The following is a 23,561-nucleotide window of genomic DNA, read 5'->3' as shown; positions in this document are numbered from 1 at the left end:
GGTGTGTTGGTGGTAGACACAAATGACACATTTCACTGCATATTTTGGATGTACCACACGACAAATAACTTGAATCTTGAATCTGCGTATGAACACCAGGCTTTCCCCAGGTTAGTCAAGATGGGGCCAAGCTTCGGTCTGTGTGTGAGTCCGTTGGGAAAGTCGAAGCCAGCACCTGATTCCAGGGCAAACGGTCCCGGGTTTGAATCCTTGCACGCTTTCTATCAGTGCTGGGGTGAGCGTCAAGCTGGCAACTCGGCCTCGTGACAAGAAAGCTATCGAAATGGCAAGGTTGCCGCCCCGACGCGGAGAGGAACTGGAGTGTGGGTGGGTCGTGGGTCTTGCTGGCGTTGTTTTGTTATCTGTTCTGCTCTGCTGAGAGCAGCACAAAATACCACAAGTACAAAATGTGGGCAGGTAGGCTATGTCAGCACCTGAATGTGTGCAGGCACTAGTGGGCCACCCCCAGCACATCCTTAGGTTGTGGAGGTTGTTAACGTAAACAATACATTTCACCATAGGTTTTGATGTACACTGATAAATAAATCTGGATTTAAATTAAAGACGGTTAATAACTCTATTTTCCCTGTTTCCAAATCCAAATGTTAACTGTTGAAAAAGTACCCAACTTAATATTGCTTGTTAAAGCATTCTTTGTACTACAGTCTGAGCACTCAGCTACACACACACTTGAAATGAGTGCCTGTTTCAAGAACTTTGAGCAACTTTCTCCCTCTGCTGGCGCTCCACCAGCAATGCAACAGTTGCCCTTCAGTGGGCAGCAAAGCACCCTGACAAGGTGCAGGACTGCCCGAGACCATGCAGAACCGAGAAGTGGGGCACAGGTGTGCAACACAAGAGCAGGCATTGTTGGGAACTGTCGGCCACTGCCCTGTGTACGACAAGCCATCTCCAATCACCTCCTGTTGACGGTAACGGAAGCTACTGTCTTCCACTCTGAGTTACTCTGTTGCAACAAGAAACTGCTTGCTAGAAATCTTGTCATCCCTGCGACATAGGGCACTAGTACACAGTCAGGTCTTCATAAAAGAGCCTAGAAATTCTTAAATTACTGAACTAATTATCTAATGGGGAGAAGCTTCAAATATCAGAGGTGCAGAGGGACTTAGGAGTCCTCGTGCAAGACTCCCGGCAGGTTCATTTAAAGGTTGAGTCTGTGGTAAAGAAGGCAAATACAATGTTGGCACTTATTTGAAGGAGAATAGGATATAAAATCAGGGAGATAATGCTGAGCCTCTATGACAGGGGTCAGCAACCTTTACCACTGAAAGAGCCACTTGGACCCGTTTCCCACAGAAAAGAAAACACTGGGAGCCGCAAAACCCGTTTGACATTTAAAATGAAATAACACTGCATACAACGTTTTTTTTGCCTTTATGCTATGTATAAGCAAACTATAATGTGTTGCATTTATGAAATTGATGAACTCCTGCAGAGAAAACAAAATTACATTTCTGCATGCAACAAAAACATTTTGAACTCCGAAAAAAAGACGTTGGGTTGAAAGTTACTTTTAAGTAAAATATTCAATGTCTATTTGAGTCCTTCTTGTATTTATGAAAAACGCCGAACTTAAATTTTCCGCCAGCAGCAAACCAAAAATAACGTCAGCCAGCTGTCATCCTGAAAAATGAAAGGACTATTTCACTGAACAATGAAAAAATATGAATATAAGTAAAATAATAGGCAATTAAAATATTTATCATACTTGGTTAATGGGATTTCTGCTCCTGGACCTCAGCGCACAGCGTCTGCACATCAGGGCTGTATGATGTCACCTTCATCTTTACACAGGATCGCAAGCTGTCATCTGTGAGGTTTTCAATATCACTCCATTTGTGTTTCTGAGCAAGAACGGCCTTCTGACGGGCAACATCTTCAAGGTCTGCTGTCAAGCGTTTAAACTTGGACACCCATATGTCTTTGTCGGCTATGTCGGCCAGTTCCATCTCAAGATCAGGTTGACTCACACCTGCCAATGCAGTCGTATTCAGTAGGGAAGGATCGATGCTTAAGGGAGTGACCGGGAAGGATAATGTGTTTTTTTCCTCTCTGAACTCACAGAAGCGTTTCCCAAACGATGTTTGCATTGCGATGATTGCAGAATGTAAATACTCCGAAATTATCATGTCGTGACCTTGTTTGAACTCTCTCAAATTGGGGAAGTGAGACAAAGTGCCTTTCTGTAAATCTCTGGCAAGCACTGTCAACTTGCGCTCGAATGCCAAAACATCCTCCAACATGTGCAGGGCTGTACGTCCTTTCCCCTGAAGAGCTGTGTTCAGCGTGTTCAGGTGCGCTGTCATGTCTACCATGAAGTGTAGCTTTTCCAGCCACTCTGGCTGTTCCAGCTCAGGAAAGGTGAGCCCTTTGCTGCCCAGGAAAGTTTTCACTTCTTCCAGACACGCGACAAAGCGTTTCAGCACCTTCCGTCTGGACAGCCAGCGATAAAAACACGTTGTAGCGGTGTCAGTAAACTGCAGTCAAAGATAGCTTTATTCGAACTAAACAGCCTTGCTTTTAAGCCTCCCTCAACCCAGCCCCCATGGACGCAGATGCTGCAAAAGACGCGTACTCACAAACCTCCGTAGGCTATCTCCCTTAGCCGGAATGCTGGCTAATTGTGAGCCGGTTCGGATGTGTCAGGAAATGTGTCGCTACACTTAGGTTGTACAAGATCACCATAATTACATTTCAAAAGCTAACAAACTAACATAAAATACATTTTAATTAAATACTGACCAATTATTTCCCAAAGCCACAGGGAGCCGCAGCACAGAGGTGAAAGAGCCACAAATGGCTCGGGAGCCGCAGGTTGCCGACCCCCGCTCTATGAGATATTGGTCAGGCCGCAATTGGAGTATTGACAACACTTGGGCTTGAGTGGGATCTGGGATCAGCCATGATGGAATGATGCAGCAGACGATGGGCTGAATGGCCTAATTCTGCTCCTATGCCTTTTGATCTTGCGGTCTAAATGAAATAGTCCCAGGCTGTTTCAAGGGCTCTGCAGTTTGATCTTTAATATTCTGTGTGTAATTTGCTCATTTTTGCTGTTGGTGTGATCTGTTCTGGTTTTGTGTGGGATGGGTAGAACATAGAAAACCTACAGCACAATACAGGCCCTTTGGCCCACAAAGTTGTGCTGAACACGTCCCTTTTGACGTTTGATGTTTTTCTTTGAATGGGCTCCACGGTGTTTCTTTGTTTCGTGGCTGTCTGCAGAAAGACGAGTCTCAGGGTTGTGTACTGCAACCATACTTCGATGATAAATGTACCTCGAATCTTTGAACAGCCCCTACCGTGCATGAAACTGGCCTGCCTACCAGCTTTCCCTTTTAGCCTCTCCTCACAATCAATACATACATCTTGAAACTACTTAAGCACCACTTAATTGCCACAGAAGAGAACACGTCAACTATTTCATTGCCCAGCTCAGAAGGATGAGGGCAGGAGGGGTATCCGTGGAAACCTACTGGATAGGGTGGATGTGGAGAGGATAACTTCTTTAGATGGAGAGTCTGGGATCCAAGGGCACAGCCTCAGGATAAAGGGACGTCTGTTCACAACTGAAATGAGGAGGAGTTTCTTCAACCAGCAGATACTGAAACTGTGGAGTTTGTGGGTGCAAAGTCACTGGGTGTATTCAAGGTGGAGTTCCTTACTGGTAAGGGGATAATGGTTACAGGAGAATGGGGTTTGAGTGGTGGAGCAGGCCCAGTGGACCCAATTGCCTAGTGGTGTTCCTATAATTCCATGGTCTTGTGCCCTGGCAGTGCCAGTGAAGGGGTGAGTCCGTCACCAGGTTCCCAACACAGCAGCAGAGAAGCGCGTCTCAACAAACAATGCCAAAGTGATCTCACAGAAAGCTCTTGTTCCTTTGATCAGACCAGTGTCCAAACAGCATGATTAAAGACACGAAACTAGCAGCTAACGTCTCTGAGCTCGGGCAACGCTATTCCAAACCACGGATGAGCTGGCTCTCTCACGAGTATGCTTCACTCTCCCTTCCATTAGCAAAGCGAAAGGAGAGGACAGGTCTACAGTCTACATCAGGATGGCTGTGTTCGGAAACAATATTCAGAAACCGAAAGCACACACCGCCCTGCTTTAGCAGAGACAGCCACCCAATACAGTCAAACAGTTATGAATGCACGGGGAGAAATTCCATATCAGCGCATCCAAGCTCCCGTACGAGTGTCCCACAGTGTAACCTTACAGTACTCAGCAGATGGAGGAAAGCTGATGCTTGGAGCAGTAAAATCAGATGACATTACCTGCTCAGTGCTTTACATAACAGATTGACTAATGCTCGGTGACTAATAATGGTGGGAGCTCTGCATTGTAATGGGCAAGAAGGGGAAGAAACTGTGGGACTAAAACAAGAGGGGGGTGTCTGTAGCCAGGTCAGCTCCTCGGTAGCCACGGGCACCTCCGACAGCTCGGCCGGCTCTGCGGCCGAATCCAGTCCAGCTACGAGGAGCCCTCTGATGGAGAAGCCTGGCAGTACCCTGCTGTTCCCACAGAGGAATTGTCTTGCGGTCATAAAAAGTAAAAGTTACAAAGAGAAAAGGAGCTTTGGTTGGGCCTCGAGAGGGTGCTGCGTTTTGCGTGCGATGTGCCCGAGATGCCCCCGCAACTATTCTATCATTGTGCCTGTGCTTGTGCAGATGACAATGAACTTAGTTAGTCAAACTAAGTTCTGTCTCTCCAGTGTATGTACAGTACATGCCTTGGAGAAGGCAGGTGAGGCACATTCTCAAATCCAGTGGGCTCACAGCTGTTTCAATATCTGGCCATGATTAGTGATAAACAGCCAAAATTTATAAAAATGTGTATTTCTGGCAACATTTTGCTGCAAATATTTAGTATCACATCTCTGGCAATTTACTTATTTAGAGTTACAGAAAAAAAATTGAAAAAAAAGAGGATCTGTAATTATTTGTAAGAACAGAAGCAACAGGTTTATAATATATTAATTTAATCCATGATATGAAATTAGGACTAAAATTAAAATTTCTCAATGTATTAAATAAGTATGTCCATTCAACTCTATCAAAAGCTTTTTCAGCATCTAATGAGATAACACATTCTGGGATTGTGGGTGATGAAGTATAAATTATATTAATCAATTTTCTAACATTAAAAAAGGAATACCGATTCCTAATGAAACCAGTTTGATCTTCTGAAATAATCTGTGATAGTACCTTTTCTAATCTAATGGCTAAAATTTTTGTAAGAATCTTAGAATCTACATTTAATAATGATATAGGGCGATAAGATGCACATAAAGTAGGATCTTTATCTTTTTTTAAGAATTAGAGAGAATAGTAGCTTCATAAAAAGATTGAGGTAATCTCTTCTTAGCAAACGCATCATTAAAGATTTCACATAACCAAGGGGAAAGCAAAGAAAAAGTTTTAAAAAATTCTACAATATAACCATCAGGGCCAGGAGCTTTCCCTGAATTCACTGATGAGATAGCCTCTCCTATTTCGGCCATAGAGATAGGAGCATCTAACAAGCTACGATCTTCATCTATCAGTTTAGGAATATTCAAATTGTTAAAAAAATTATCCATCATGGACAGGTCACCATCAAATTCTGATTGATATAAAGATTTATAAAAATCTTGAAGAGTGTTATTGATTTCTTTATGATCAGAAGTTAAATTACCGTCTTGTTTACGAATTTTAATAATTTGTCGCTTAGTCGAAATAGCTTTTAATTGATTAGCTAACAGTTTACCAGTTCGATCACTATGAATATAGAATTGAGCCCTGGTCCTAACTAATTGATTTTCAATTGAAGAAGATAATAGTAAACTATGTTCCATTTGAAGCTCAACTCTCTTCTTATAAAGTTCTTTGGTAGGAGTCACGGAGTAAATCTTATCAATTTCCTTAATTTTATCCACTAATAAAGCAATATCTAAATATCTTTGTTTTCTTTTACCAACGGAATATGAGATAATTTGTCCACGGATAAAAGCCTTAAAAGAATCCCAAAGTATTCCTCTGTCAATCTCTTGAGACAATCTCTAGTTTGTTGAGAAAAACAAGTCAATTTGCTGTTTTATGTAGGTGATAAATTCTGGGTCTTGAAGCAAAGTAGCGTTAAGTCTCCAAGATCTAATATTATTGGAAAAGTCCGAAATCTTAATAGATAACTTCAAAGGTGCATGATCCGAAATAGTAATAGAATCATATTTACAATCAATAACATCCATTAATAACCGATGATCAATAAGAAAATAGTCAATTCTAGAATAGGTATGATATACATGTGAAAAAAATGAAAATTCTTTATCTTTAGGATTCAAAAACCGCCATATTTCAGTAATTCCCGAATCAACCATAAAAGAATTAATAAGTGAGGCTGATCTATTCGGAAGAGTTCGGATAGGTTTAGATCTATCCATCGAAGGATTCAAACAACAATTAAAATCTCCACCCATTATCAGCATATATTCATTTAGATTAGGAAGGAAGTAAATAAACATTTAAAAAATTCAGGGCAGTCAAAGTTTGGAGCATAAATATTAACTAGAACCACTTTTCGATTAAAAAGTGAACCAGTTATCAACAAAAATCTGCCCTGTGGATCAGAAATAGTTTCATGATGTGTAAACGAAATTGAGGGGTCTATAAAAATAGACACACCCCTAATTTTAGCGGTACAATTCGAGTGAAATTGTTGATCCTTCCAGAACCTAAAAAAACGCTGATTATCCTCCCTCCTAATATGGGTCTCCTGTGCAAAAATAATATTAGCGTTCAATCTATGGAATACTTTAAATATTTTTTTACGTTTAATCGGATGATTTAAACCATTAGTATTCCAAGAGATAAAGTTAATAGATTTATCCATCATGCCAATATTAGTTGTGTATATCATAAAAGGTTAAAAAGACACATAACCCATAATTCAGGAAGAAGGAAAATTGATTCAGGAGCAACCGGAGAACATGACACCTCAACAATATTAATAATTTAAAGTCGGCCCATAGACTGAAAGCAAAAAAATAAAAAGCAAAAGCGTGAAAAAAGATCCCTACCCCCTCCCCCCACCCTTTGAAAGAAAGCCAAGCGGCAGGCGCATAATCTAACACTAACATTACCCCCATTTCAAGATGGCAGCTCCATAAAAAGATTTTAAAAAACTATGTAACACCCAGATTTAAATATAGGGTTGCAAAAAATATATATATATCAGTCAGAATGAAAAAACTAATATAATAAAACAATCATTAATAAAAAAAAAGTATAAACATTAAAATTTGAAAGTGTAATATACCTTTAAAAAAAAATTCCATGTTCAAATACAAGAAAGATGACGTTTCAAAAGCAAAGGCTTATGGGAAGAAGAAACGACATTTTGAAAAAGCCATATTGCAAAATACAAATGTAAGTTCAGCAATCTATTAAAAAAAATTTAATAAAAAAAAGTTATCAAAATAGGATTTAAAAAAATTTAATAGACACTACAATATATAAAAAAAAAGACCAAAAAATCCAAAACATTCGTCCCATTTCTAAGTACAGGCAAACAAATAAATGCTTACAGAAAGCAAAGTCTTATGGGAAGAAGAAACGACATCTTGAAAAAAAAGTAAATCATTATTACAAAATATAAACGTGTATATCCGAAACAGAAAAAAGAATTTAAAAAAGATATTTATAAAAATTAAAAAGAACATCTATAAACAGTGATGATAGTAAAAAAAAAGAACCAGACCCGTAGATGAGGATAAGAAGTTATAACCCAGCTTCATAGGTTAAAACTTAAAATGAAATGGCATCCTCTCTCCAAAAAATCTTCAACATAACACATAGTTCAAGTTGCACTAGAAGATTGATATTCTTCAACAAATTTCTTCGCTTCTTCCGGAGTGTTAAAAAATTGCTGACTGTTGTCGTTCAGCGTAATTCTAAGCTTCGCTGGATACATTAAAGCTTGCTTAAGTCCAATCGAATGAATCTCTGCCATCACTGGTTTAAAGGCGATTCTCGCCTTCATTACCTCGAACGAATAATCTTCAACAATTCGAAATGTGTTGGTGTTGTAAGAAATCATACCTTTTTTATGAGCTAATCGAATTAGAAGCTCTTTCTCCCGAGGATAATGAAGGCGAACAATCACCGCTCGTGGTTTACCAGACACAGCCGAAAACCTCGCAACTCTGTGAGCGCGGTCGATAACAGGTTTAGCTTGCAAACCTTCACCACCGAAAATTTCCCACAGTAATTTAGAGAAAAATTCAGTTAAATCACCGGACTCAACTTTTTTGGGAAACCCGATGATTCGCAAGTTCTGTCTGCGAGATCGGTTTTCGAGATCAGTAATTTTAAACTTATACTGATCTATTATTTTAGTCAATTGTATCTTCTTGTCCAGCGCTTCAATTGTACGTACTTTTTCACAAATTAATTTTTCAAGAGTCGTGAGCTTATCTTCATGCCGCTGAATATCCGATGCCTGCGACTGAAGCTTATTATCAAGCGATCTAACAACTCCTTCAAGTTCAGACATTTTCGTGGTAAGCTTATTTTCCAAACTTGCCAGTTTACTTTCCAAACTTGTTGCTTTACTTTCCATTTTACTTTCCAGCTTGCTTTCCAAACTTTCCAAACATCCAGAAGATTAGAAATTGCGTCGATGGATAAAGGCTCCTTAGACGATTTCTTGCTTGTAGCCATTTTAAGTTTGACAAAATTAGATCAAATATAGTTTTAGGAAAAAAAAAGTTAATTGAAAGTATCAACTCGTATGATTAAATTCGAAAAGATTTGATTAAAGGGTGATTATAGTTGAAAAAATGAAGAGCGCCTAAAAGGCAGATGTTTACGTCGCCATCTTGAAACTCCACCCCCCACGTTATATGCTGATGGCAGGGCTCTCTTCAAACAAACCTGACTGAAATCACCAGTCACGACATGAAACATGTTGGGATGGACTGCTTCTTGTTGTTGATGGCATCGTGCACTACCTCAAGCGCTCGATTCCAGACGGCCGCTGGAGGTATGTAAGCTGCTGTCAGGATCACAGAGGGGATGTCTCTCGGTAGACAGAATGGCCGGTGTTTGATTGTTAGATGCTCAAGGTCGGTGGAACACAGGTATGACAAGACCTCCCCGTCAAAGCACCGCAGAGATTTTAACACGAATCACACCCCCCCAACTTTCAGCCCTTTCCGAATCAGCAGCTATCGAGGAGCCTCCGTGTGCTGGGCCACGCAAGTGTAAAGCGAGTCGAGGGGGGGGTCTAAGCACACAGCCCCGTGCTGGCGGAGCCCCTGGAAATCCAGAGCAGCAGCCACAGGCGACATCCACAGGGCAGTTCAGGCCAAGACCCTCGCCAGGTCCTGCTGAGCTTCGAACACCGACTGTTTATTGCTCTCCATAGATGCTGCCTGACCTGCTGAGCTCCTGCAGCATTCCTCCCGCCACTGCTTGTAAGGAATTTGTATGTTTTCCACGCGGGAGGAAACCCACATGGTCGCGAGGAGAACACACCAACTCCTTACAAACGGTGGTGGGTATTGAACCATGACCTTACAGCTGGCTGCTGTAAAGCATTGCCTTAACCGCAATGTTGCCCGATAAGGGAAAGGAGAACGGGATGAAGGATGAACCAACTGCACTGGAATAACAACTCCTAAGACATTTTTCATTTTTTTTTAATGGGCTTTGTAAATTAGCGGTTCCATGTCTGGAAGGAGGACAAACCACGTAAGGTCTTGTACCGGAGCGCAGCAGTCAGTGCAATATTTTTCCGCGCCAGTGATCGAGGATCAATTCTCACCACTGCCTGTGAGGAGTTTGCATGTTCCCCCGTGGCCATGTTAGTTTCCTCTGGGTGTCCCCGGTTTCCTCCCACAATCCAAAGACGCACAGTATGAGTTAAAAATGAGTAAGATGTGGGTATGCCATGATGGTGTCGGCACCATGGCAACCCCCAAACACAGATACGTTTATGTTGGTTGTTGGGGCAAACGATGTATTTCACTGCATGTGGTGATGTACTTGTGACAAATAAAGTGAATGCTTCTTTGAACAATGTTTGTACAGGAGCTGAATGATCAACGGGCAGAAGTGGCTGAGATAACATGTCAACTGTGTCTGTGGAAAGACCCCGAACCAGAGGGATGACTCCCATCGTTTATTCCTCGTACATACCACGGAACAGGCTCCTCCAGCCCATCGCACTGTGCCACCCAGTAACCCAACCAATTTGTCGTCGTTCCTCTCCGTGCCTTGTGGCGTATCGGGTGGCCACCTTGCTGTTTCTTTAGCATCTGTCTGTTTCTCGCGAGGCCGAGTTGCTAGCTCGATGCTCAAACCAGCATGGATGGAAAAAGTGCAAGGAGCCGGCCGGATTCGAACCTGGGACCACTCCCCTCGGGGTCTGGTGCAGATGCCATTACAGCAGGCACAGCCCACCGAGGTAACCCTGGTCTAATCACAGGGCAATTTACAACTTACTAAGCAGAAAGGCTCTGGACTTTCCTCTGTTATTGACACTAAAAGCCAAATCCAGTTTCAAATTTGATGAATTTATGAAGAATATGGGGATCTATATTATAGGAATTGCTTAGTGCTGCAGTGATTCCCCAACAAGCGGCATTCATCTATTCAGTTCAAACTAATAGTCATATCAGTTACTGTAAAACTGCATTTTATTTCTGTGATGATAAAGAATAACTATTTCAAATCAAGTTCCCATGAACATACCTTTCCTGTAGCTCCATGGGACACAAACTGAGCTTTCTCCTGCTTGGCAATCTTGACCTGACCCCTGGCGATACAGGGTCTGGCCAGTGATGTTCCGAGGAAGTATCTATCCTCATACACAGCGCCTGACTGCACCCAAGGCCAGATGAACTCCTCTACAAACTCCTTCCGCAGATCTTCAATAAAAACCTGAAACAAAAGCACAATGGGTATCGTGTTATGCATGGCTCTCAACACAAAACCAAAGAATTAGATTATATATCGTTTTATTTATTCATTTACGGGATGTCAGCATCACCAGCATTTATTGCCAATCCCCAGTTGCCCTTGAGAAGGTGGTGATGAGCTGCCTGCTTGAACTGCTACAGTCCCTGAGGTGTGGGTACACCCACATCACTGTCAGGGAGGGAATTCATAGACCTTCTATGGCCTAATACATATCTAGCCTTATGAACATATCAAGCATGATTCAATACTCTCCCCACCCAACATTGTGCAATCATAGTACTTGTAGGAGGCATGATTCTCTTTTCTGTCTGTAGTGTATTTTGTGGCGTGTTTAATATGGTAATCTGTCATAGTCTAGGGCGTGGTAGAAGCAGACGTGAACAGTTATGTATTCATGCTTTGTCATAGTTGTTCAGCCTCGTGAACGGTGTCGATCCACGGGGAATTACATTTTTTGTTAACCGCTTAAATACGTTAATTAATCGTGCTAACTTCGCTCAAATGTGCTTTGAACACTAATTGGAAGGTTATTAGAACGCATAGTTACGCTGATTTGAAGGCTAAGATTCTGCTTTGTGTGGGGGGAGAATGTTAGTGATTGGGATGCCGTTCTGTTTTGTACGGGGGGTGGGGGGGTTTGCTGTTTCTCTCTGAATGACTTTCATGTTCCTTCTTTGTTTCGTGGCTATCTGGAGAAGACGAATCTCGGAGTTGTAGAAGGGTTCACTCTTTGATAATAAATGAACCTTTGAAAGTCGCAATATCACTAATTTAGCTTGGTTAGTACTTTTTATATCGCAATAACATTGTTGATCTTTGCCGGTTTCACTATAAAGATCGAGTTAGAAATTTGTTACTTGGAAGTAACAAATGTCAAGGTTTGTCTTCAAGAAGCCACTCTAGTATTGTACTTGTTCCTTTTGTAGAATGAAGGAAAAATGCACAAAATGCTGGAAGAACTCTGCAGGAATAGACAAATTGATGTTTCGGGCCTCTAGGTGCTGCGGACAATTTAGTTTGCCAATCAGTGTGGAAAATAAAATCTGTTGAAATAATAAAGTCAATCATTTGTATTTAAGCGTGACCACAACAAAGCATCCCAAGTTGATCTGCAAGGCTAATTTTCAAACAGAATTTGACACAAACAATGGAAGGTGTACCGTCACAGAGGGCAGGTATCGAGCAGTTGAGTGAAAAGCTGAGGGAGTGTAAAGAAAGATCAAAAAACTGCAGAAGCTGGAAACCCGAGATAAAAACACAAAATGCAGGACACTCTCAGCAGCTGAGGCTTCACCCGTGGAAATGGAAACAAGACGCTTCATCAGGACTGACAAACTTGAGCTATCAGATGGAGCCAATGAATCGAGGGGGACGCCGACGGCTGAACCAAGCGCCAACCCTCTCCAGCAGCAGAGTGGCCACGTGCATAAAGGCGGCAGTTTCCTCTGGACCACGAGTATTACAGCACAATGCCATCTTACCTTCTTGGCTCCCAAAGACTCAGCCTTCTTTCGAGCAGCTTCAAAATCTTCATCCTGCCCAACGTCAGCCTGTTGGTGATGGAAGAAAGGATTATTAATTTTACTTCAAGCATCAGAACCACACAAAATACTCAACCACCACCTCAAAACCATAACCCCTCACTTGTATAATGTGTTCCAGTTAATGATGAGAGGCGGAGCAAAGTTAAGATGGCACTAAACGGAGATTCCTTTGCTTGCATCTCCGTTAACAGCCCGATTTCCATCTTTATTTTCCCCCTTCAGGGTTCTTTTGAAGACCCTGAGCTGGAGTTGCACGCTGACTACGGTTCTTTGCGGGAACCGGCTCGAATTCGGAAGCCTGGGATCTCTGGGCTCTGGAGACAAGTTGGTGTCACGGCAGGAGACCCGTGTGTCATCAGGGGAGTCGGGATTTCTGCTGCGAGCCCAAAAACCCGAGATCACTGCAACCTTCGGGCACAGAACTCGAAAAAAGTGACGTAACAGACTTTTAACATCGTAAACCAGCAAGTTGTTTGTGACGTCTCCCCGCTCGCTGGGGAAAAGAACGGAGACACCTCCTTCTCCCTTATTAGGGAGGGAGAGAATCTGTTGAATGCTGGGTGAAACGCAAAGTCTTTGGGGTAACTGCAAGTCTGTGTCTTTGCTATTATTTTGCTCACCTGAGTGACAGGTACCGATGCTGGTGGGGGAGGGCCAATTGTCGTCCGCTGCCGCTTATGTGTGGGAGGGAGAGGAGCTGGGGGGAACTTTGGGGTTCTAACATTTAACTGTCATTCATTCTTTAGGGCACTTCTCTGTTTTTGTGGATGTTTGCGAAGAAAAAGCATTTCAGGATGTCTATTGTATACATTTCTCTGACATTAAATTGGATCTTTCAGCCTTTAAAGAATCCAACATGCCTTCTTAGAGTCACCGAACACTACAAGACTGAAACAGGTTCTTTAGTCCACGTGGAACTTATCTCCTCCCTGGTCCCATCTACCTGCACTCAGATCTTACCCCTCCATACCCCTCCCACTCATATACCCATCGAAACTTCTCTAAATCGTTACATGTGAACCCTTATCTACCACTCCTGCTGGCAGCTCATTTCACTCTACACCATCCTCTGTACGAAAGTTTCATCACTTTATCTGCCACCTTCAGGTATCCTTGGATTTGAAGACCAAGTTTCATCCCTTCCTCAATGTTCCCTAGGTTTGTGTCTGCCCAAACTGGTGTTAATGTTCTAAACAATCCTCTTCTATCCCATGGTAATTTTGAGCAGAGACTATCATTGAGTAATGAATTAGTAAAAATAATTATGGACTTCTTTAAGATAAAAAGATGAGGAATGTTGCTTATTTATATGTACGTATTGTTTTACTATTAATAGAAGTATGTCAGAGACCGATGGAAATAAACAGAGTATTTTAGAAAATCTGTTAAAAATTATTAATAATCTTTCAAAAAGACAATTGAAAAATACAATAATTTCTAAATACTATTGTTCCTGTCAGAAGCTGTGTGAGACACACACCATGAAGAGCTTATGTTCAGCAGTGGGAGCTCGTCCCCACTACCACCCTTCGGCTATGGCTAGGAGTCAACTCCTGGCCTTCACGTGTGGCATCGTTCTTATGCCCAGCGGAGCTGTTCTCACTGACAGGAGAAGGGGCAAAGGCGGGCCACTGGCGCTCCGGGCAGACGGGGCTTGTTAACCATGGATGGTAGCTCATCTAGGAGAGGGAAAGCAGTACAGGTGACTGTACTGACTGAGCTAGGATCCACATGACCGGGATGTCTGGCTGGATGCGCCTGACGGAGAATGCCGATGCATGACTTTATTTAACGTGGGGAGGCTGATGCCCGGGCAGCCACCACGCAGATCAGGGTCAGGGTCCGGCGGCCTGCGGTACAAGATGACTGGGGACCCTTCACTGCCGTTGTGACTTGTCCTCATCTTCACCAGCTCCACCACTGAGGTCTTGGTTGGATTGTTCATTGATCCTACCAGGAGTTAAACGGCAGATTGCTAAACTCCCAACGGCATCGCTTTCAGGATCTCGGGAACTCAATAGCCTCTCCACCTCAGTGATTTTCCACTCCCCAATCCTGATCTGCAACGCAGCTTCCAATATTTGTTGCTTATATTTTGCTTTTTTTTGTACTCGTAGTTTGTTGTCTTTTGCACATTTTGCTTGTCTGTCTCAGTTGTGTGCAGCTTTTTACTTGCTCTCAGTTTCTTTCTATTTACTGTGAACGCCCACAAGAAAATGAATCTCAAGCTTGTATATGTTGACATTTATGGACTTGCACAATAAATTTACCTTGAATGTTAATGCTCCTTCATAAATGCATCAGTTCAATCCATGAGTGAGGTGCTGTCTCTGCAGGACGTCACAACAGAACTGTGAGAGCAGGGGAGTTGTCCCCAGTGTTCTGGCCCATATTTATCTCTCACTCAACAGCACTAAACGTATTCACACTGCCGCCTGGCGGACCAGCTGTGCTGAAACCGCCTGCTGCATACCCGTGCCGAACACTTCAACAGCCGTCCGCTTTGTGTTTCATGAAAGGGACAATGATGGGTATTACAGAAATGTAACTTTCCCTTTCTGAAGCAATATTGAGAAATGTAAGGTAAATAAAGACCATAGCCCATAAGATATAAGAGCAGAATTAGGCCATTTGGCCCATCAAGTCTTCTCCGCCATTCTATCATGGCTGTTCCATTTTCCTTCTCAGTCCCCTCTCCTGCCTTCTCCCCAAATCCCTTCATGCCCAGACTAATCAAGAACCTATCAACCTCTACTTTAAATATACAGAAAGACTTGGCCTCCACAAGTAATTAACTTGGATCTAAACAAAATTTATTTCAAATATCAATTAACTTTAAGAAGCATAATTTCTTTACTCCATCATCTTGCCTCAATTTCACAAACTTTTCTGAAATAAGGCATAAAGTTAACAACCAGGCCAAATTCTTCCCTATTTCCATTAAACTTGCTAGCCAGGTATTTTTTTTCTCTCTTTGTTGCAATTTCTCAATCTCAGAAACAATTTTAGGAATGGATAGAAATTCTGGATTTGGCACTTAAAATCTGAAAATCCATTTTGCAATGTTTTATCCAAGGAGCAACAAAGTGTGTGTTTTAAACCTTGACGTGTTGCTCACTCGGAGACTGTCTCTGAACCTGCAGAAGGATGTTTGTCCACCAGAGGGCACGCGGGCTTCACAGAGCATTTAATGTCACTCAGAATCAGTCTCAATAATTCCTTTCAGTATTATCCGTCTTGTTGACTGGCAGATACAATTTAAAACATTTCTTGTAGAAGATATGAAGTTCACACAGCCTGACAAGTCCCACGAGAAACTTTCCTCTACTTACTGAGTATCAGCAAGCCGGCTGTAATTATCTCTCCTTTTGCTGCCCGATAAATGTGCCTTAAAGGGGAAATACAACAGGGGGTCTCTCCGACTATTGAGTAGATGTGGGTTGAAAGGAAATAATCTTCAGATCAAGAACTTAATAAAGTGCAGCAACAAAATCAGCCAGGAATTCACCTGTGCCCTCAGGGGCTAGTTAATTGTCACTGCACAATACACTCTCGATCAGTTTTGCATTTAGTGATAGACTCCCTGCTGCTTCATGCATTAGTGTGGCTGGGCAGGCTCTTTGGACACACCAGTGAAGTCCTGGGCACGGCAGGCTCTGAAACCCCAGAGCAACACACGCAAATCGCTGGAGGGGCAACATCTGCAGAGGGGAATAAAGAGTTGAAGTTTTGGGCTGAGAACCTTCAAAAGGAATGGACAGGAAGGGGACAGACGCCAGAATTGGGTGTGGGGTAGGAGTACAGCTCGCAGGTAATATCTGATAGGTGAAAAGGGAAGGTGGGAGAGTGCGGGTGGGGGGGGGGGTGATGGAATAAGAAGCTGGGGGGTGATAGGTGGAAGAGATACAGGGCTGAAGAAGAAAGATTCTAATAGGACAGGACAGTGTGATGGGTTAAGAGGTTGATGAAGGTGTTTTTTTACACTTAACATCATAGAAACATAGAAAACCTTCAGCACAATACAGGCCCTTTGGCCCACAAAGTTGTGCCGAACATGTCCCTACCTTAGAAATTACTAGGGTAACCCATAGCACTCTATTTTTCTAAGTTCCATGTACCTATCCAAAAGTCTCTTAAATGACCCTATCGTACCCGCCTCCACCACCATTGCCAGCTGCCCATTCCACGCACTCACCACTCTCTGCGTAAAATAACTTACCCCTGACATCTCCTCTGTACCTACTCCCCAGCACCTCAAACCTGTGTCCTCTTGTGGCAACCATTTCAGCCCTGGGAAAAAGCCTCTGACTATCCACATGATCAATGCCTCTCGTCACCTTATACACCTCAATCAGGACACCTCTCATCCTCTGCCACTCCAAGGAGAAAAGACTGAGTTCACTCAACCTATTCTCATAAGGCATGCTCCCCAATCCAGGCAACATCCTTGTAAATCTCCTCTGCACCCTTTCTATGGTCTCCACATCCTTCCTGTAGAGAGGCGAGTAAGATTGTGGACTTCAGGAAGGGTCAGATGAGGGATCGGAAGTGAAAGAGTGAGCAATTTCAAGTCCCTGGCTGTCCATACCTCTGAGGATCTAACTGAAACAAACATATTGATGCAGTTACAAAGGAGGCACTACAACAGCTATACTTCATTAGGCGTTCAAGAAGGTTTGGCCTGTCACCTGAAACATTCGAGAATTTCTACAGATGTACTGTGGAGAGCTGGTATGGAGGTGGGGGCTACTGCCCAGGATCGAAATAAGCTGCAGAGCTGTAAACTTAGTCAGCTCCATCATGGGCTCTATCCTGGACATCTTCAAGCAGTGGCGTCCATTATTAAGCCCTCCCTCCCCTTCCTAATCACCCAGGTCAGGGGTCGGCAACGTTTACCACTGAAAGAGCCAATATGGACCCATTTCCCACAGAAAAGAAAACACTGGGAGCCACAAAATGAAATAACACTGCATACAACGGGTTTTTTTTTGCCTTTATGCTATGTATAAACAAACTATAATGTGTTGCATTTATGAAATTGATGAACTCCTGCAGAGAAAACGAAATTACATTTCTGCATGCAACAAAAACATTTTGAACTCCCGAAAAAAAGACGTTGGGTTGAAGGTTACTCCGTAGGTAGCCTACCTTGGATCGAAGAATTAAAAGAAATCGCGCACTGGCGGCTGTTAGGCATTGGCAGTGGTGATGTATATTAATAGCGATAAAAAAACACGTTGTAGCGGTGTAGCGCTACACGCAGCGCTAAAATAAAGACACTGCAGTCAAAGGTAACTTTATTCGAACTAAACAGCCTTGCTTTAAAGCCTCCCTCAACCCGTCCCTGTGGGCGCGGATGCTCCAAAAGACACGTACTCACAAACCCCCCGTAGGCTATCTCCCTTAGCCGGAACGGTGGCTAATTGTGAGCCGGTTTGGATGTGCTAGGAAACGGTGTCTCCGCAAGATCACCATAATCTTCAAATTTCGAATTACATTTCAAAAGCTAACAAACCACGGGGAGCCGCATCACAGAGATCAAAGAGCCGCACGTGGCTCCGGAGCCGCAGGTTGCCGACCTCTGACCCAGGTCATGCCTTTTTCTCATTGTTAACATCAGGAGCCTGAAGACACTCACTCAAGAATTCAAGAACAGCTTCCCCTCCACCATCCAACCTTTGAGTGGATATTCAACTCATGAACACTACTTCACTACTCTTTTGATTTCTGTTCTGCTGAAATTCCATTTTTCCCCTTTATTTATCATGTATTGAATTGTACTGATGCCACGAAGTTAACAAATTTCGTGGCATAAGCCGGTGATTTTAAATCTGATTCTGACGCAAACAGCAATTGAGGAAGTATGCAGCTGGTGGGGTATGCCTCTGAATTGGTGGAATATCAGCGAGTGAGTTCAGGAAGATATTTGGAGATACAGCACAGTAACAGGTCCTTCCAACCCAATGAGGCCTCACTGTCCATGTGGCCAATTAACCCACATGTCTTTGGAATGTGGGAGGGACCTGAGCACCTTGGGGGAACCCACAGGGAGAACACACAGACGGAGACGGAATTGGTGGGTTGTTCACAGGGTAACGGTGCTACGCTGATCTGAGGCCTGTGGGCCTGCGAGCCAGGAGTTCAGCTGCTGAGGGCCGTAAGGTGGAGTTGGGAGAGAGTGGCAGAGTACAGGGAATAGGGTTACGTAAATGAAATTCAAGTCGGGGCCCGCCACCCCTTGTGGGGCCCCTGTAAACTGCACTGGTACAGAGCTGGAACTGCCCGAGGATCAACACCCTAAGCTGTCACCCGATCCGTGCAAGCCCCTGCATCGCGGTGGGTGGCTGGGGAGGGGGGAGCAGCTGAAGGGAAAACTTACTCCAAGGAAATCTGCCTCAACCTGATCAATTAATGCTTGACATGGCAGAGAGCAAGGGCCACCCCCCTTTTAATTCATCCCCCCAACCCCAACTGCCATTCTGCAACCACGCACAGAGTCTCCCTCCCACACCAAGTCTGGACCCAGCTGAGTACAGAACGTCAGAGAACGCGCACAAAATGCTGACGGAACTCGGCAGGGCAGGCAGCATCTGTGGAGTCGGCACTTCAGGACTGGAAGCTCCTGCCCCGTTCATTTCCAGCCCCGGTGAAAGGCCTCAGACTGATCAGTCAACTGGTTATTCCCCTCCACTGGTGCTGCCCGACCGGCTGAGTTCCTCCAGCATTTTGTGTGTGCTACTCAAGAATTCTGGCATTTGCAGAACTTCTTGAGTTTACAGAATAGTGGATATTCATTTTCTTTCAAAGTTTGATGCTTTCCTGTGGGCTAGGCTGGACATTACTGCTCATCCAGAGCTCACAGGGTTGAGTGTTCGTACTCAGCACTTCTCCCACCTTCCTGGACAATTTAGTGCTACGGACTGTTACTTCAGGACTCTGGAATGTCTCCCATGACAAAGCCCAAGGAGCGGTCGAAGATCCAGAAAGTGAAATAAGTAAGGACGAGCTGTTAATCCAGGGCTTTCCACATTCACTCAGCAACTAGAACTAATATGATGAAAACTTGATTCGAAGTACATTTCTAGGCTAAACAAATTACTCAAATATTTCCAAATGAGGGTGTCAGGGAAAATAAAGTTGAATTTTTCGTAGAGTAAGTGCTCAATTAAGGATACTAACAGAAATGTTCCTCAGTCCCGTGGAAGCTCTACAGATCACAGTTCATTGTTTGACGTAAATTTATCATCAAAGTGCATATATGTAACCAGAGATTCCTTTTCTTGCAGGCATTCACAGTAGTACAAAAAAAATACAATAGAATCGATGAAAAGCTACACTCAAACGTAGACTGACAAACAACCAATGGGCAAAAGGAGACAAACTGTGCAAATAAAATACGCATAAATAATATTGAGAAGATGAGTTGTAGATTCCTTGAAAGTCAATCGACAGGTTGTGAAATCGGTTCAGTATTGACGTGAATGAAGTTATCCACGCTGGTTCAGGAGCCTGATGGTTGAAGGGTAATAACTGTTCTTGAACCTGCTGGTGTGGGACCTGGGACTTCTGTACCTCCTTCCTGGCGACAGCACTGAGAAGAGAGCACGGCCTGGATGGTGGGAGTCCTTCATGAAGGATGCTGGCAGCGCTCCTTGTAAATGCGCTCAATGGCGGCAAGCCTTTCCCTGTGATGGACTGGGCTGTATCCAACACTTCTTGTCGGCTTTCCATTCTTGGGCATCGGTGTTTTCGTACCAGGCCGTGATGTAACACATCAGAAAGAACATGAGAGAAAAGGTCAACTTCGAGCAAGCGAAAATGTGCGGATGCTGGAAATCCAAAGCAGCACACGCAAAATGCTGGAGGAACTCAGCAGGCCAGGCATCCGTGGAAAAGAGTACAGTCGACGTTTCGGGCTGAGTTCCTCCAGCATTTTGTGTGTGTTGCTTTGGATTTCCAGCATCCGCACATTTTCTCTTGTTTGTGATCAATTTTCAGTTTGGCCGGGAGAAGAGCAAATCACACTGCATCTTCATTACCGCTATTCATTTGTATCACAACCTTGATTCGTATCACTGCTTCCAGCCACTATTGTACCGGCAGAACAATGCCGGCTGCTGATCAAATTGCCTCAGTCTACACACAGTACAACTGAATTAGAACTTCTATTTAACGGTGCAGTTTAATTTTCATTCCAGTCCTTTGTACGGTTTGAAATAAAATGGAAAATTACAAAGAAGCATCATTTATAATTCTGTGCATTATCATTATTTCTTTTGTGCTTTCAAATCGAACTGGGATGCCATCAGATGGTGTGGGTATCTAACAGATTAATGCACTGTCAATGGACACAATCCAGAAGCCTACACTAATTACCCAGCTATGAGAAATGGAGTTCTACAATGTAGACAGGAGAATTTAAACTCAGTTAATTACATTTCAAGGATTAGCTATTACGCTTAACATGAGCCATGAATCCAGTGTATTGTTGTAATAGTCCATTCTGTTCGATAAGCGCGATGAGGGTAAAGAATTCGGCTCCATTTCCTAGATAAGGCTTTCAAAGTCACAGAAGTAACAGCTCCGTGGGAGCTGAGATCAAGTGGAAAATGAGACCCATCGGCAGGAGGCAAAGGACTGGCGAACACCTGGGAGGCTCACAGAACATAGAACTCCACAGCACAGTACAGGCCCTTCAGCCCACGATGTTGTGCCAACCCTATAACCCACTCTAAAATCAAATCCCTTCTACATGGCCCTCCGTTTTTCTATCAAAGTTCAAAGTAAATCTCTTATCCAAGTACATATCTGTCAGCATATGCAGCCCTAAATTCATCTTCTTGCAGGCCTGTTAAGTCCCCTCTGCTCACCTGCTTATGTTTTGGATGTACAGAATCACTTATCTGCACTGAAATCGGAAGTCTCTGGAACAGTACAAAATGGCCACTTGGTTGCTAATTAAGGGGAACATTGTAAACTTCAGGCAGGCAGAGGAAAAGGTGACCAATGGAATTCCCCTGCAGGGGCGAGTTACGAGGAAGCGAGGAATGCCTGATGGAAGGTGGGACCCCAAGAACAACGCCTCGTCCTCCGGTTGAGGCGGAAAACGGGACCCTTTCCTAGCTGGCCGTGAAACAGAGGGTGAAATCAGAATTGTAAGCAAGCTGGGTCACAGCCGGTGTCGGCCATAAAACTCCGGCAACCACACCGCGGGTATATTAAACCCCACTAATCATCACCTTCTGTACTTCAGACCAGCAAATAATGGTATAATACTCCTATTAATGTACCAAACATACTACTAGTTCACTCCCCCCCCCCCCCCCGCAGCTGTTTCACAGCAGATCAATAAAGTTCGACCAGTTGTTTAAAGGGGGCAAGGGTAGCAACAGAGGAGTGTGCAAATGGGTGAGCAAGTTCAGGAGGCTTTGAGGAGACTGACGGATATGCTTGCTTCAACTGTGTAAGTAGTTTCTTTGTCATGAGAGAGGGTATACACTCAGTAGCCACCCAACAACCTAGAAGCACATAACAGCCGATTTGAAAGAAGTCTTAAACTGATCTTGGGAAGTTTTCTCTTTCGTGGCATCAAGTAATGACACAAGTGTTTCTCCCTTTAGACTTCTGAATGACCAGTACCTCACAATCAGCTTTCCCTCCAAGTTTTTTTCACAGCTGTGCAATGAAATTTTTACATGGCCTGAAAACTGCATGGCACTTTAACAGTATTCTTTTATAATCTGCATACTATGAATGTTAGACCATAAGATCATAAGATACAGGAGCAGAAGTAGGCTAATCGGCCCATCGAGTCTGCTCTGTCATTCAATCAAGGCTGATCCAATTCTTCCAGTCATCCCCACTCCCTGCCTTCTCCTCATACCCGTTGATGCCCTGGCTAATCAAGAACCTATCTGTCTCTGCCTTAAATACTCCTAAAGACTTGGCCTCCACAGCCGCTCGTGGCAACAAGTTCCACAGATTTACCACCCTCTGACTAAAGTAATTTCTCTGCATCTCTGTTATAAATGGATGTCCTTCACTCCTGTAGTCGTGCCCTCCTGTCTTAGAATCCCCTACCATGGGAAATAACTTTGCCATATCTAATCTGTTCAGACCTTTTAACATTTGGAATGTTTCTATGAGATCCCCCCCTCATTTTCCTGAACTCCAGGGAATACGGCCCAAGAGCTGACAGACATTCCCCATACAGTAACCCTTTCATTCCTGGAATCATTCTCGTGAATCTACTCTGAATCCTCTCCTATGTCAGTATATCCCTTCTAAAATAAGGAGCCCAAAACTGTTCACAATACTCCAAGTGGGGTCTCACATCCCTGCTCTTATATTCTATACCTCTAGAAATGAATGCCAACATGGCATTCACCTTCCTCTCAACTGACTCAACCTGGAGGTTAACCTTTAGGACATCCTGCACAAGAACTCCCAAGTCCCTTTGCAACTCTGCATTTTGAATTCTGTCCCCATCTAAATAATAGTCTGCTAGTTTATTTCTTCCACCAAAGCGCATGACCATACACTTTCCAACATTGTATTTCATTTGTCACTTCTTTGCCCATTCTCCTAACTATCTAAGTCTTTCTGCAGGATCTCCGTTTTCTTAACACTACCCACTCCTCCACCTATCTTTGTATCATCAGCAAATTTAGCTACAAATCCATTAATACCGTAGTCCAAATCATTGTTACTCATCATAAAAAGCAGCGGCCCCAACACCAACCCCTGTGGAACTCCACTGGTAACCGGCAGCCAGCCAGAATAGGATCCCTTTATTCCCACTCTCAGCCAATGCTCCACCCATGCTGGTAACTTCCCTGTAATTCCATGGGCTCTTATCTTGCTAAGCAGCCTCATGTGTCGCACCTTGTCAAAGGCCTTCTGAAAATCCAAGTACACCACATCTGCTATATCTTCGTCTACCCTGCTTGTAATTTCCTCAAAAAATTGCGGGTTTGTCAGGCAGGATTTTCCTATCAGGAAACCATGCTGGCTTTGGCCTCTCTTGTCACGTGCC

General features: G+C 43.5%; 1 protein-coding gene across 2 annotated transcripts in view; it reads right to left on the bottom strand.

The window, feature by feature from the left end:
- ass1 (argininosuccinate synthase 1) overlaps nucleotides 1-23,561 on the bottom strand; it is a 189,227-nt gene that overhangs the window by 142,430 nt on the left and 23,236 nt on the right. For both annotated transcript variants that reach the window (XM_059993723.1, XM_059993722.1), the window contains 2 exons: nucleotides 12,464-12,532; nucleotides 10,755-10,943 (listed from right to left, as the gene is read on the bottom strand). In XM_059993723.1, the coding sequence (XP_059849706.1) occupies nucleotides 10,755-10,943; nucleotides 12,464-12,532 (258 nt within the window). The remainder of the gene's footprint in view (nucleotides 1-10,754; nucleotides 10,944-12,463; nucleotides 12,533-23,561) is intronic.

The sequence above is a fragment of the Hypanus sabinus genome, chromosome 18, assembly GCF_030144855.1.
Source record: "Hypanus sabinus isolate sHypSab1 chromosome 18, sHypSab1.hap1, whole genome shotgun sequence".
NCBI lineage: Eukaryota > Metazoa > Chordata > Chondrichthyes > Myliobatiformes > Dasyatidae > Hypanus > Hypanus sabinus.
The sequence above is the reverse complement of the archived record's forward strand: the minus strand, read 5'-3'. Positions and strand labels throughout refer to the sequence as shown.